At 36.9% G+C, this 17306-nt stretch overlaps 1 protein-coding gene across 2 annotated transcripts in view; it reads right to left on the bottom strand.

Moving 5' to 3' along the window:
- Window positions 1-17306, bottom strand: part of shf (Src homology 2 domain containing F) — a 126665-nt gene that overhangs the window by 90585 nt on the left and 18774 nt on the right. For both annotated transcript variants that reach the window (XM_079374625.1, XM_079374624.1), the window contains exon 2: window positions 10318-10450. In XM_079374625.1, the coding sequence (XP_079230751.1) occupies window positions 10318-10450 (133 nt within the window). The remainder of the gene's footprint in view (window positions 1-10317; window positions 10451-17306) is intronic.

The following is a 17306-nucleotide window of genomic DNA, read 5'->3' as shown; positions in this document are numbered from 1 at the left end:
CCAGGTGTGCTCATGAGACTTAATACAGGTGAAAAAAAAAAAGAATATAAATGTTTCCATTCAGTGGGAAAAATTGCTCCATTTTCCTGTGAGTCTGAATTCAAGCACGAAGTCTCGAGACACAACACAGAGAAGGTCAGCGCTGAATAAATGCCACGTGTAAATGTGTGCGCAGTGTTGCAGACTCGTTTTCAGGGAAAGTTGCTAAAGGAAGGTCGATTTGTTGCTAAAAGCTGCTAAATGATGTTGTGATGTCATTGCACGATGACATCATTACATAATCACGATCCAAAATTGTGTCACTACATCAATTCTCAGTCAAAAATATATTTTATATATGTTAATTTAGATTTTTTTCTTAAAATAATATAAATTCTAATATAATAATTCAAATATAAAATATATATATATATTTTAAATACAAAATTTAATTGTTCAATAATTCAATGAATGGATAAATTTACATGTTTTTGAATGATTACAATTTGAGTTTTACATTTTTATTAGCTAGTAAACTAGTAAAACTACACATTCTGAGCAATTATAGTTTGAAGCAGTGTTTTAGTAGTTAGTTACTGTGCTCCAAGTCTGTAAAAATACTCTGTTAATATGAAGGAATTATCCTCATTGATTTTTCACAGGTTTTTTTACCTGCATTTTAAATTACGTATTGAATTTTGTGTTTTCAGGTTATAATGGATAATGGATAATATCCTGGAAAATTATTATATAATACCTTTTACATTGTTCTAGATATGTTTCTTACAGTGTACTAACTGATCAACAATCGCAGGTACAAGCTACTAACAAGGTTTATGAGAAATTAACAATGATTCATTATGATTATCATTATGATTATTACATTTAACAATTGCAAATAGCAGCTAACTTAAGTCACGTGTTGTGTGTACTACTAGACGTCTTTAAATTTTGTGTAATTTAGATGGAAAATGCATGCCTTTTTATTGTTTGAGTCACTTTTCAAAAGTTGCTAAAAAAAAAAAAAAAAAAAAAATAGCTAAACTTGTTGCTAGGTGGTTTTGGAAGAAAAAGTTAGGGTACTCTGAAAAGTTGCTAAATTTAGCAACAAAATTGTGTGGTGTGCGGGAGGAAAATAGCACAGAAATATGAAAAAGACAACAAGCCCTAAAGAGCACAGAGCATCACAGGAGCCGTGATGACCGGAGTCTACAGTAATGAAGACTATACAACGAGACTGTGTGTCTGTGCTTTAGCTTACTCGTGCGTGTGTGTGTGTGTGTGTGTGTGTGAGTGTATGTGTGTGTGTGTGTGTGTGTGTGAGAGTGTATGTGTGTGCGTGTGTATGTGTGTGTGTGTGTATGTGTGTGTTCTTTCCACTCACCACATTAATTAATCCCCAAACATGACAACACCTGATGACAAACCATAGCAATATGGTGTCCAAAAGTCTGAGACCACATGGATTCATGCAAATTCACTCAAAAAGCTGGTAGTAAGGTATTTTGTTGTCGTTTTGAAAGGAATTTATACTTTTATTCAAGGATGCATTAAATTGATTAAAAGTGACAGTACATATGTACAATGTTACAAAATATTTATATTTCAAATAAATATTGTTCTTGTTAACTTTCTATTCAGTAAATCAGTATATTATTATGATTTCTAAAGATCATGTGACACTGAAGACTGGAGGAATGATGCTGAAAATACAGCTGCAGATCACAGAAATACATTACTGCTTAACAGATATTCACACTGAAAAAAGATATTTGAATATTCAAATACTAAATAATATTTCACTTTTTTTATTATTATTATTTTTTTTAAATAAATGCAGCCTTGGTGAGCAAAAGAGACATCCAACACATTAAAAGCATTACCAACCCACACTTTTAAAAGGTAATGTAAATGGGAGGAAAAAAATAATTAATTAAAACTAGAAACAACAGCTGCATTTTTAGTAGTATCGCATATACACTTCATCTTATATGGATTTATTTTTTTTCACAACAAAGTTATACAATTTAATAAAACATAACCTATTCTCTGCTGGCAGAAAAAAAAACAGCCTACACCTAAACTCTGGCTGATCTGGTCTGGTGGTTTTACACCTCAGCCTAGTTTAATCTGGGTTTCATTTACTCTGTGTCACACTTGAGTTCATGTTACAGAATCAGGTAAATTAAGATATAAATCTCTCTAAAAACACGGCTTTATTTCCAAACAGACGGTCTGCAGTGATTCTTCATCTGGACGGAACAGAGAGGTTTGCTTTAGGATTAAAGTGGATGCAGGTTTATTGATCTGTGAAATCCAGCAGAGACCGTCAGATCCCAGAGCGTCGACTGTAATGTGCTGGTCAAACGATGACCACAGATCACATTCACTGAAAACCTGCTCTAGATCATTCGAACACTGCAATGCTAACTTAACATTACCATCGACCTTTATTTTCAGCTATTCTATGGGCTTTAAAAACCCTTAAACCAGCACAGGATGGTTTTTAACCAATTTAAATACATTAAAATTAATGTTGATGAGCAGACAAGCACCCAAAATCCCAATAAAACCAACAAAACAGACAGCTGGAGACCAGTTCACCAGCGTAGGCTGGTTTTAAATGTTTATTTGTTCAGCAGAGAACCGTTACACAGAACTGGAAAGCGTGATTCATTCTACTGTAATGATTCATTTGGATGGAACAAACATTACAAAAACAACTCACTGTTCCCAGAAGTCCTCTTACATCTTACCTGTAATGTGTAAACACTGCTTTTAATCAATGTTTTCAAGTCAGTTATAGAAAATAGACAATAGGGTGTTATTATTTTTGTAGGTCATATTTAGCATAATTGTGTGTTTACATTTGATTCAGTGGCACCCGCTGAGATCTGCACTGCTTTTGAGCCTGATATTTTATAATAAATGAGGGTACAAGCATTTCACTGCATATCGTACTGTGTATGACTGTGTATGTGACAAATAAAATTTGAATTTGATTCAATATTTTTGAAGTTTTCAAAAGGGTAGTTTAACCTTATTTGAACTACTCTGAAATCATTGCTCACCAAACTCCTCATTGTTTCAAGTATTCCCCAAACACTTACTGCTAAACTCACAGTTTCCCACCAGAACTGAATGATCTGACATTCACCACACCGAACGTCTCAACGTTAGATTCATCTCTAAAGTTAGACAGAAGAAACACAACTGGGTCATTCCGTGTCAACTCAACCACAGGTCCCTGGCTATTTTGATATTGCTAATATTTTTTCTGAAGAAAGACAGACATGTATAGTGATGAAAGCCAAACTATTAAATTGTAATAATGGCCATTTTCACCTGAGATTCAGAGCCAAATTACAGGGGGGTAAAACTGACTTCAGAAAGATGGCAGCATCATAATGTTATTTTTACACAGAGATTAGTAGATCTATTAGTAAAATCTGTTGACTTTACCAATCTTTGTTTCAATATGTGCCAATGGTGACCATTCAAAAATAGGGAAAGAGCACTTTTCACGTTTGTTCTCCAATGTTTGCAGGCCTGCAACTCAAGAAGTATTAAATATATTTTAAAGCCCTTTTAGATATTAGGTCTTAACAAACTTACCTTTGGGAATCTTCATTTTTAAGGCCCTATTTGGTTCGGTTCCAGAGATATTGGAATTTCAATATGGCTCCAGGAGTAAAATGTTAAAATGTACATTTTCAATGGTCAAAAACAAAATGTGGATTAATTTGCAAAAATGTAATACTTCTTTTCTTTTAAAGAGGAATATCTGAAGACAAATCAAATGTTGAAACTAGAGCTGTATCTCATTTACATCTTTCAACACATCTGCACTGAATATACCAGTCTGAGTGCCATAAGTTCAGAAAATAAAAATATTATTTGAAATTTGGTTGATTTGACACGGAATGACCCAGTTAGCTGGAGAATTGGACTGGAACGCGTCTCTGAGATTGACACAAAGGCCGTCCTCCCATGTCCCATCATGCGTTGTCCTGTTCCTCTCATCTAACGCAGTGATGTGGTCCGCGTCAGACCGTTCACCCATTTCACTGTTTCAGAGCACCAGGAGAAGGAAGGAAACGGGGAGAGGAGGAGGACAGGAAGGAAGGAAACCAGATTATGTTCTTCAGAAAAGGGCCTGGAAAGTGTGCAGACTCACTCTACAGCTAACACGACAGATATGAATAGAGCCATTAAGCTCTAACTCAATCCACACTCGCAGGAGCCTCTCCGATACTCAGACGTGAGCGATGTGTGTCTGGCTCCTGCCCCAGGTCATGAGGATGATGAGGAAGATGATGATGTCCAGGAGATAATCACCTACACTGATGCAGAAACCACTGTTCACAGTCATTAGAAATGGCATGAATATCACTGTATCCGTCTACACTCTTAAAAAGGTGCTTCACGATGCCGTAGAAGAAACTTTGTCTAAATGCTTCCATAAATAGCCTTTAAGATCGGAAGAACCTTTCTGTTTCACAGAATGTTCTTTGTGGTGAAAGAAGGTTCTTCAGATTATAAAAAAGGTTAGAAAGAGATGGTTCTATAAAGAAGCTTTGAATGAATGGTTCTTTGTGGAACCTTTGTGGTTCTTCTATGGCATCACTGTGAAGAACCTTTTAAGCACATTTTTTTTAAGAGTGTATAGCATGTGTCCAGTTTCATGCTTTTCTGGATCCATCTCCTTGATGCAGAAACTGGTTCTGGGCTGGCAGAGGGAAGTGTTGGTCACATGAAGACTTCATAGACTGTATAATGCATAGTAAATGTATCCATAATGCTTACTGATACCATCTAGAATCATGCATTTCATCTCTTCATAAATAATTGTGAACACAACATATATTTTATATGACTTGCTTATTAACTGATACACCTGTATTAGAACACATTATATAACAGTTACAGGCCTCTAATCTGACAGGCCAAGATCTTCAACAAGGAAATAATAATCATAATTAAATAAATAAAGTCTCTATTGAAAAACCAGCTTAAACTGGTTCACTTGTGTGTGGGCTGGTTTTAGGAGGTTTTGGTCACTTTTCATCTGGTCAGGCTGGGAGGCTTTAACAGGGCACTATGAAATCAGTTTTATTTTTTCCCAAATTATGTTTTTTTTCTGTTTTAATTTTTCTGGATTCTGTATTTTATTTATATATATTTTTTCCATTTTAATTTGTTTGTTTGACTGGTTAAATTAAATGCCATTAATCAAAAAGCATGTCTAATTAATTGAAATCATGAAACTTACAATATTAAACTGCAATTTATTGAAAGTTTAACAAAAATTAAAATTTTAAGGTCCTATGAAATATATTTAATTTTTTTCTCAAATTCAGTTTTATTTTTTTACCAAATTCTGTTTTTCATAAATTTGCTGCATTCCATTTTAATGGTTTCATTAAATATTAATAATCAAATGCATCTCTAATTAACTGATTTTCTAATTAATTAATGTTATTTAAATATATATATATATATATATATATATATATATATATTTATTTATTTATTTATTTCCAGAAATACTGTGTTGTGGATTTACATTTTTCTAAGTAACGTTTCTAGTAAATATTCCTTTAAAAATAATGTTATTATTTTTAAAGGAGCGATACATCACTCAGTGAGTGGGAGGACTGATACTGACCTACTGCTGAGGACACTTAATAGGCATCATGCACAGACACTCCCTGACGCCCACTATCCGATCGCACACATCCTCCAGGAATGTGAGAGTTAACACTTCCACGCTCCACGGCACAGCGGAAGTGTGTCATCACTCCTAAATACCTTCACCGCTATCTAAACACAGAGTGACATAAGCAGAGCGCTGTCTGTACATGTCTCCCCGGCCCTCCGTGAACACCACAGAACATGCAGCAGCTCGCCTGAGTGCAAAGACATGGGAAACGGAGAGTGTGTGTGTGTGTGTGTGTGTGTGTGTGTGAGAAGGCATGAGTGAGTGGATTAATAAAAGCTCTCTGATAGAGGGATACATCTGCAGGGCACTGGACACACAGCAGAAACACTCACTCTGATCTCATTACAACACACACACACACACACACACAACTCTTACAGCTCTTTATAGGGAACTTTTATATAAAAATGATGATTGCAGCATCATGCTGTTTTCCTCTATAAAGCCACTGGCATGATACAATTCCTAAAATTTACTGACCCAATTTTTGTTGGCTTTTTTCGGATTGGCATTATTGGACAGATGCAGCGAGAGAAGGGGAAATCGCACTGGTCACAGAACAGAGTTAAACATTAGTCAGTACCGCGGTGTAGCAAGAGGAGCACCTCAGATAATTTTAAGTCAGCATGAAATGAAAGTTCAACCCATCTATTTTTGTAAATGCATCATATAGATCTTACTGCGAGAATTCATATGTTTGAATTCATATTCAATGCATAGGTTTCAATTTTTATTTTATTTTTTTTTATTAAAATGTCACATTTTCTGGATAAATCATTAGTCTGCTTAAACATGCAAAGCTACTTCCATTCAATCAGCAACTGGTATCCTGAACCAAGGCCCTCCCATTTCTTTTATTTTTCAATAATTAGTTTGAAGAAAAGATTTGTCACTGCTTCCATTGTACTGCAACTGTGCTACTCACCATTACAAAGCTTATTGCTATTAATGGGTGGATGGTGCACTACAAATAATGAATGCTTTCGAAGATGTATTTCCAAGAATACTGAATACTGTGTGTATGACACATGGTATGATTTCTGCTAATAATCCCACATATATTGAAATCAGTTGCCAGGCCACTGTAATTTCTCCCGGTGCTCCCAATCTGGACCATTTGCATGCGCAATATAGGCTCTCTCAAAATAGTATAACTTTAATCTTGTAATTTCTATGATTTAATTCTCATAATATTCTTTTAGAATAAATTCAAAATTATTTCTTTAATCTCATAATCTTAGACATACACATATATATATATATATATATATATATATATATATATATATATATATATATATATATATATATATATATATATATATATATACACACACACACACACACATTTGCTCACAACATATTAAATTTAAATGTTTAATACTTATGCTAGCAGTCACCATTAACCCCTACAGGTACAAACAATAGACTTAGTTATATTTTATTTGTTTGTTTGCTTTTTTATTTTATAGTTCATATAGTAAATATGGATGAAAAAGCTAAAATGAAAGACCAGTAGCATAATGGATTCTGTGTTGAACATTACTTTTTAAATATATGCATTTCCCAATTTATTTTCCCCCAAAATAAATACATAAGTATGCTTTATTTATATTTGCACACACATACGCAACACGGACACAAAGCAGACTGAAGACACATTTTCACACACTGCACTAAACCAGAGTGGTGAAATATTGGGGGAGTGAGAGAGAAAGCCTGAGTCAGCAGATGCTGTGAAACTGCAGCTCAGTGTGAGAATGTTCTCTGAGGAGGAGATGAACACCGATAGAGAGAGACCACCAATCACAGACTTAAGAGGTCTCCTCAAACCTGCTCCCTGCATCACCAACCTACCCCTGAACCTCACGCTCCACGTGCATCCAGTGTGTGTGTGTGTGTGTGGCAGGGGGGGGGTCTAGTCAGAATGACCATGAGTGTGTGTGTTTGTGTAGCACAGAGACCTTGAGGATTGTGGGAAAGTTCTGGCATGGTGAAGCGTACGAGTATTATCACACACGAACACTGAAGCTCAGGCTGACAGGTCACAACAGCCTTTCTGCCTTCCTGAAACTCCAGACGTGTTTAAACACATACAGCAGCGCAGTGAAAGTGTCTCTGTTAGTTTAGTGTGTCTGTGTGAGTGAGTGAGTGACAGAAAGAGAAAGGAAGGGGGAAATACAAGAGCAATTGCTCACTTCCTTTAGTTAGTAAGATATTCCACACACAGTTTTGAAGGAAACAGCAACCACACTCACACATTAACGTGATGCAAGTGTGTGTGTGTGTGTGTGTCGACACTACTGCTGGAAATACTGACGGGGAAACACCAACACATTCCACACAATCCACAGAGAGCACACACAACCACACACATCTCATTATGACAAGCATTTATAGATTAATCTCCTAAAGCCTGTCACGAATATGTCCTGATCATATTTCACCCCAAAATCAAATAATATGAAGTCTATTTTAGGACCACAGGAATTTTAGTCTACAATTTAGAATTTTGACAATATTTTCATGATAAAGTAAACAACCCCAAATTTCAGTACTGTAATGTAATATACACACATTAATCTTAAACTAAAAAGGAAAAAAACAAATTGTTATAATGTTTAAATACCAAATAAATAAATAAATAAACATACACGAGTAAAAAAAAAAAAAAAACACCAGATTAGTAGGGAATGTGCCATTTTGTCATGTAAGTACAATCAATGTAGTCCCGGTGCCGAACAAAGACAAATCAATCAAAATGTTCAAAAATAAATAAGGACAGCATTTAGACATTAATGTAACAAGCCAATAATATGCCAGTTTCATCTCCCCTTCTGTTTAGAAAGCTACGAAGCACATCCAAGATGCATTCATTTATTAATTTATATTCCCTATATGTTCTGTGACAGGACAGATGGCTCCAATGAAAAGATGAATATATGAAAAAAGGAAGAACGAACAGTCCAACTGTAAAAAAATAATAAATAAATAAAATGTCCAGCTGTCCTGCTCAGAGGTGATGACATGTTATAAAACATCAATCTGTGAAATGATGCTCTGAGCTGATTTACGAGACGCAAAGTAGCTTTTGCAACCCAAAGTCAAACAAACAGTGCCACAATGACTCTAGTGTTGGAGTCACGCTGAGTCAATGATTAAACTGTGATGTCATCTGTTCAAACTGAGAGAGAGACAGAAGCTCAACCATCCAAAACACTGCAGGTTCCTTGCACCGATCAGTCCAACAGCTCACCCGAAATCTGGCTCTATCTATCAAACATTCACACGCTTGCACATCTTTAAATATGGCACATCAACATAAGCACAAAGCACAAATGGGTCATTCTGTGTCAAAGCAACGTCACAAACTTCCCTGGCTCAATTTTTTTAATTTTTTTATATTTCTTTAAAGAAAGACAAACATACATAGTGATGAAAGCCAAAATATTAAATGTCATGGATGTATATTTACAGAGTAATTCACTATTTTGTATTTTGTAGATACTTTTTAAAATCAAAAGTTGTTTTTTAACATTAGTTTGTGCACTGTGAACAAACATGAACAAACAATAATCAATTACTAAAATAAACAAAGATTAATAAATGTAAAAAAAAAAAATTGTTGGTTTGTTAGCTAATAATTTACTAATTAATGAGACCTTTTTGTAGTGTTACCTATATTTTTTAGTTGTACTGTTTATGGACTACATTTGCAATCATTTTAAGGTTCAAAATTTAAAATTCAAAACAACGTGAATAAACGGCAGTATTTTTATTTATGGTAAACTACACTTGTTACTTGTTCTGCAGTGTCTCAGTCTGACCTTGAGAAACACTGTTTATCCTGCATCTGCATGCTCCGTTTGTTGAGTAATTTGGTTGGTTGATTTGGGCTAACAGCACCAGACTGCAGTGAATCAACAGATCGCTTCTCCATTGTTTGAGCAACGCTGAGAGGAGGAACACAGCCACTTCCCCTTCAAAGCCTACAACAGTGTATACAAACGGCCAACAGCGTCCTTGTGCATGCCTTCATACAGTCGTGCCCTTGTATGTGGACACGAGACCACAGCGCCTGACATATGCAGATTGTTTATGGAGGTTGCACTGTATTTACCGGACTCTAGACAGCTCACATATGGCTGCCATCTTCATTCAGACAGGTCAGATGATTTCCTAAAGCACTACTCTGCTCACGCTGGGCTAATTGTTGCCACATACCCATGAATTTAGTCTAAACAGAAGCACCGAGCAGCTGTTTCGCAAAGCATAAAGGAAGCCATCACAATCTGCAGGATCTAATTGATTGTATTTCGTTTTCTGTTTAGTGCTGTAAGCAGAAAAACAACAGAGTAAATTAGACACCGCATTTCCAAGTACTAAGAAAAAACAAACTGCATTTAATGGAAGCCATGTTTAATAACAAGAGTAAGACTTACTAAGCGTAAATTGAGCGAGACCCCATGGGCCTAGTGCACACATTGAACAGGCCCAGATGCATTATCATGCTTGATTATATTCTCCCAGTAGCCACTTCAGAGTTCACAATCATCAAGCTGCACAACACAAAAGATGATGCAGTAAATTACTGCGGGAAAACACCATCATCCTACCAGCCATCATCTTCTGAGCTTCGTAGGGCTCCATGTAGCCGTCGTTCTCCGTTGGCTTTTCTGTGACCGTCTGGGTGCCACCCGCCTGGTCCGCTGCATCAAAGGGGTCGGCATAGTCCTCTAGGATGATGAGCTGCAAAATGAAAGAGAAAAATGTCCTTTAAATTAGGGCTGTCAAATTAATTACATCATAGGCATTAGGCTGCATCCAAAAATCTAATTGCATGTATATCAGTAAAGATATGTCAATATCAAGGCCTATATCCTTTTAAAGTTCTTTTCTAAATCGAACAGAGAAGTGCAATCAAGTCTGGGTTACCCTGTGAGAAGAGAATCAGAGGATGAGAATCATTTCATTCTCTCTCTTTCATTCATTTATTTCTATCCCACTGTTCCTCTCTCTGCAGGAACAGGACTCAAAGGATGCTTGTAGAAGGAGTCTACTGGTGAACTCTCTCTTCAGTCACACGTACAGTAATTATACATTCACACACAAATACTCTCAAAAATTAATCTTAGTAGCCCAGCTTTTTAATATTGACAAAGTCTTGTCCATTCTGTATTAAAATTTGGCCAAGAACTGCGCACTTAGACTGTAATACTTTAGATAATTTGAATGACTTGAATGACCAAAAAGATATGTATTATTTCAAAAATATTACACAGATAAACAAAGACAAATTGTACCGTGCTACTCATAAACTCAACTCACAAACTCAAGTTAATGAATGAATTTCTGAGATTCTGTTCTAGTCACAACTCCCATTCATGTTTATTGGATAATATTTAGAATAAGTTAGAACCTACCATATTACATGATCTGCTTTGCTTAAGGTGACCAAATCCTATCTGAAGGACAAAACCGTTTTCGACAATATTGGGAATTTGTCTTCCTCTCTCGCAGTTTTAAACTATGGTAACCCACAAGGCTCTGTTCTAGGTCCTATTTCATTTTCACTGCACGTGTGTCCTTTGGGCTGTTTTTCTTAGACACAACTTTTCTTTTTTTATCAACTCTATGCTAATGACTCAGTTGTCAAACCATTCAAACCAGGTGAACATATAATCATCTACTGTCCACAACCCATAAACGCAGGCCTATTATCATAGTGTAATCCATTTCATATTCATGTGAAATATGTATGAGACGGTCAGGGGACTGTGGGTGGTTTGTGGGTGTGCCGTCTGTGCCGTCTGAGTCTACTCTAAGACACAAAGAGAATCAACAGAAGTAGTATAAACTGTTCCTCTCTGCTCACATAACATTTCACAAATACAGGCTTTGGCAGGCAGACACATTTAATTGCAGCCCTGTTCTTCTCCTTTTTCTAAAGGGTATTCACACGCATGATGGTAATTAGATGAACATGACCAACCCTCTGAGATTCATTCATTCCCCCGAGACTGTTTGTCAAATTGGAATTTAGTTTCCTGACACCACAGAGCTGTAATCATCGACGCGGTGCTTCAAAATACACCATTTCAAGGGAGGATGTGGCAAAACAATAAGCTTCTATACAAGGAAGTGTTGTGCTGGAATACCAGTCATCCAACAGAGCGTAAACGACCAGCAATACAAAGATCTATGCATGTGAGACGCCAACCATGCAATCACACATTGCATTCTGCAATGTTAATGCCAAGTCATGTTCAAGAATCTGTGATATCCTTTCACAACGTGGTTCATTATTAATAAAGTATGAATGAATAATTCAATTTAGTATAATGGCAATACTACAGTATCTGCGGTTTGAAATTAAACATGCCGGTGATTTTGCCCCCAGCTTGAAGGAAATAGTTCAGTGAGATGGTGCCATCTGCTGTGCTGGTCCCTGGCGGAGGTTTGGACTTTGAATTTGGACATCTCTCTGTATTCCTCTGGGGCAGAATGTCCACCATATGAGATAGTTTGGAGCAAACCAAGTGCAGCAGAAGCTGGGTCACACTAGGCGATTCACTCTATACACAAACTAAAACAAATGTCATTCAGCTCACATATTTTACATTCTTTGTAGAAAGTCAGTGTGTGTTTTGGAAATTAATCTCTGTAATTGTTCTCTATGGTCAAAGAAAGACAAGAGCATTACCATAATTGGAGAACTACAAATAGACCTCAGCCACACATAAAAGGAAACCTCAATGTTCCAATCACAACTTTTTGATTCCTATGTACTGAATTACATTTCTAATAAGTTATAAAACAAGGTCTGAAAGCCCCATCTTTTCTGTCAGTATTGGGAATCTGTCTTCCTCTCCAGCAATTTTAAACTGTGGTGTCCCACAGAGCTCTGTTCTAGGTCCTGTTTTATTTCCACTGCATGTATGTCCTTTGGGCTCAGTTTTCCACAAACACAACCTTTTTTTATGTTTATCAGCTCTATGCTAATGACTCACAGTTGTCAAACCACTCAAACCAGGTGAACGTCATCTACCTTCCACACTTACTGCCTGGAAGAAGTTAAATCTTGGTTGGTAAGGAACTTACTTTGACGTTAAGAGTTATAACAGTAAAATATACTAGCTTTTTCTTCTTCTTTCCAAATGTAACTCTCTCTATAGGTATAGGTATAGGTATACTTTATTGTCTCCACAGAGAAATTTGTCTTGGGCTCCAATAACAACCACTGCATCAACACCTTCAAACAATACATAACACACAAAAATAAACCATCTCAATAAAAAACAAACAAAAAAACAAAAAAATCACATACTACTGTTTAGTGCCTTAGTTGCTGAAGGAATGAATGAATTCTATACATGAATCTCTTAGCAGCATCTGTCCTTCCAGCAGCTCTCCAGAATGCAGCTGCCACTCTTCTGACAGACAACAAGAATGAGGATAATATTACACCAGTCTTGGCTTTCCTCCACTAGCAATACAGCACACAATTGAGTTTAAGGTGCTACTGTGTCTTTTTAAGCCTTTGCATGGCTTACCACTATACAATGCTGATTTTCTCCAGGCTTTAGAGATATTTATTTACATTTGGCAAACCCTTTTATAACCCTTTCACAGACAGGTAGTCCTATCTCATGCCACTGGTGGACACGAGGCATTCACTCAAATCAAGCAAGTCAAGCAAACAAAGCTCCACAGAATCAGTGATTAAAATGACTTTTCCAAAAAAAAAACTTACAAATGGTTTACTTGCTGCAGTTTCTTTTCATAAAAGTGGAGAGGAACACGTGTTTTACCATCAAAACATCTACACTCTTTGTTGAAAGGAAAAACATCTACATAATCTAAGATCCAAAATTAGTATTTTAAAAGTAAGTTTGCTGGAAACCCTGCATTTTTCTAAGTTTAAGGTATGAGGGGGCTGTAGCAGAGCAGGAACAGAGAGGCCATCATCATCTCTATGTAATTACAGGCTATCCCTCTGTGCGCTGTGGGATTGAGACAGGGGACGAGACCCAGCATGAACATAAACTCCAGTTTGCTTTCCTACCACAGATAAAGTTCCTGCAAAACATCACCGTTAATCACAAACTTTAATGGCACAATGATAGATGTTAGAAACAACAGCACTACAATTCATTTCAGAGTCAGAGCTCTTTGCTTTCTGAAACTGCCATGTTCACTCCCCTCATCATTTCCAGTGTTTACAGAGGGACGAAAGCGAATCCAAACCACACCAAACCCTGACTGCAGCTAAAACCAGAAACCAGTGTCTCAGAGAGTCGAACACAGCAGCGCTTTATGGGATCAGACCAAAGTATATACTATACTACTCTTACCACTTCTGCAGTATGTAGAGCACATTATGTCCATTGCAATATGCATGCATTACCTACAACAATTTTTGAAAGAATGCAGCAAAACAGACTGGACAGAAAAGTTCAAATTCAAAATGCAATGCTCTCTACTTGACCATTTAATAAGCCAATGTGACGAATGAAACGGAAGTTAAGCATGATTTAACATCTCTTTCAACATTTGATCTGACTGCCAAAGTCGTGACAATACGTCACGACTTTATTTAGAGATATTTCAATGAAATTTAAATAAAATGCAAAATAATGTGTTTATTTCTGAGAATACACCTAGATGCCACTCATAGTGAGCTCATGTGATAACATAGAATGCATTTTCTGAAAAACTATATTACTTGAAATAAAATAAACTTAACTGAAGTAAAATTATATATAAGGTAATTGTATGCATGTATGTATGTATGTATATATATATATATATATATATATATATATATATATATATATATATATATATATATATATATATATATATATATATATATATATATATATATATACACACACACATATAGATAGATTATTATTAAATTATTTAATCTTGTTGACAGCCTCTTATTTTTGTTTAGTTTAATTTGAAACAAAAAATAACAAGTTAAATAATAAAACCTTTAAAACTATATAGACATAATATATACAGACAAAAAAAAAACTTAAAACTAACAAAAATATGACATGAAAACAAAATATAAAAACAAAATCTACTTTAAAATATTAATAAAAACTACAATTGTGCATCAATAATGCTAAAATAACTGTTATTGTTGTACAAAACAGTAGGCAGTAAGAAGAATACACTGCACAGTATCGTATGTATGTACTGTAAGTATGTAGCATGCTTGCATTATAATATTTTAAATATGGTGGCTTGATTAGCATGTGACAGGTGGACAGCAGATGTCCTCGAGTGAATCACTCCATACTGTAATATCCCGCACTTATAGAGACTCTAGCTGACTTTATGCTGGAAATGCAGTCTTATCACAAAGCAAGGACAAACATCCGTCAAACAGAGTACAGGATGGAGCAGATATATTTATAGCCATTTTTCAATCTCACATGCAAAGCCAGTCAAAAAGCCTTTTTACAGCTGTTTATGCTGTGGTTTCAGTGGGGCTGTTTTCGCTCTGAAACACGTCAAGGTCAGCCTTCAACTCCATGAGTCCACAGAGCTCAAGAGCACCATTATCTGAGTCTGACACTGAGGCATCCAAAGCATTAATACGCTTTCAAAGAGTGAGATTCACCCTCCATACCCGAGCTGATTCAGTACTATAAAGCCATTCAGGTAAAATAAGCATAAAGAGAGAGAAAAAACTGTATGCAGTACAATTTTCAGTATGCAAATGTAAAAGGTCAAGAGCAACGACATTTTAACACAAAACGGACTAATGAATCTGCCTAAATGGCTAAATAGAGACAAAAGACCACCTTGACTTCACAGGCGAATTACAAAATGTAATATATTTGCATAACGCATATGAAATTAACATAGCTAAGAAGTTAAATATAATGGAATTTATTCATTCATTTATTTATTCGAAAACACATTCAAACTTCTTTAGCAAACATTTTACTATAAACTAAGATATTTTCAGTTCACACATGTAGAACAGTCAGACACTTTACCACTAAATGGACTAATGAATAATGCATATGAAATTAACATGTGGAAGTTAACAATGAAATTTAATTGATTGATTTAACTGATTTTCTTTTTTTTCACATTTTTAAACATACATTAACAGATTCAGATATGCTTCATTCCCAGTCCCCTGGTCACTCAATTTTCTAAAATGTCTTTGAGAAAGCTAAACTCTCAGTAATTTAAAGGATTAATAAGGGAAAGACTAATTATAATGAAGCAACAGCATTTTCCATTTATGCAAAGTTTGGAGTGATTTTCAGCCGTCCTCCACTCGAGCACACTTAACAAGCTGTTTGTGCTGAACGAGGAGAGAATAATTAAGTGCAGTGGCTCTTAGTAAAGCGGGGCCCGTGTGGCTCCGTGAGGGACGACCATCTGCTGGCTGCATGCGCTGGGTGTGTCATGAGAGTCAAATACACATGCCCTTGAGGAACACGGTGAGAAAAACAGCCCTAATTACTGCTCTCAGCCACACCAATCCTCAGACACAGTAAACCCGGTGTAAGATCAGCCGCACCAATCCTCAGACACAGTAAACCCGGTGTAAGATCAGCCGCACCAATCCTCAGACACAGTAAACCCGGTGTAAGATCAGCCGCACCAATCCTCAGACACAGTAAACCCGGTGTAAGATCAGCCGCACCAATCCTCAGACACAGTAAACCCGGTGTAAGATCAGCCGCACCAATCCTCAGACACAGTAAACCTGCTCTAAGATCAGCCGCACCAATCCTCAGACACAGTAAACCTGGTGTAAGATCAGCCGCACCAATCCTCAGACACAGTAAACCTGGTGTAAGATCAGCCGCACCAATCCTCAGACACAGTAAACCCGGTGTAAGATCAGCCGCACCAATCCTCAGACACAGTAAACCCGGTGTAAGATCAGCCGCACCAATCCTCAGACACAGTAAACCCGGTGTAAGATCAGCCGCACCAATCCTCAGACACAGTAAACCCGGTGTAAGATCAGCCGCACCAATCCTCAGACACAGTAAACCCGGTGTAAGATCAGCCGCACCAATCCTCAGACACAGTAAACCCGGTGTAAGATCAGCCGCACCAATCCTCAGACACAGTAAACCCGGTGTAAGATCAGCCGCACCAATCCTCAGACACAGTAAACCCGGTGTAAGATCAGCCGCACCAATCCTCAGACACAGTAAACCCGGTGTAAGATCAGCCGCACCAATCCTCAGACACAGTAAACCCGGTGTAAGATCAGCCGCACCAATCCTCAGACACAGTAAACCCGGTGTAAGATCAGCCGCACCAATCCTCAGACACAGTAAACCCGGTGTAAGATCAGCCGCACCAATCCTCAGACACAGTAAACCCGGTGTAAGATCAGCCGCACCAATCCTCAGACACAGTAAACCCGGTGTAAGATCAGCCTCACCAATCCTCAGACACAGTAAACCCGGTGTAAGATCAGCCTCACCAATCCTCAGACACAGTAAACCCGGTGTAAGATCAGCCGCACCAATCCTCAGACACAGTAAACCTGGTGTAAGATCAGCCGCACCAATCCTCAGACACAGTAAACCTGGTGTAAGATCAGCCGCAC

The sequence above is a fragment of the Barbus barbus genome (genome assembly GCF_936440315.1).
Source record: "Barbus barbus genome assembly, chromosome: 23".
Lineage (NCBI taxonomy): Eukaryota > Metazoa > Chordata > Actinopteri > Cypriniformes > Cyprinidae > Barbus > Barbus barbus.
This window is presented reverse-complemented; position numbering and strand designations above follow the sequence as displayed.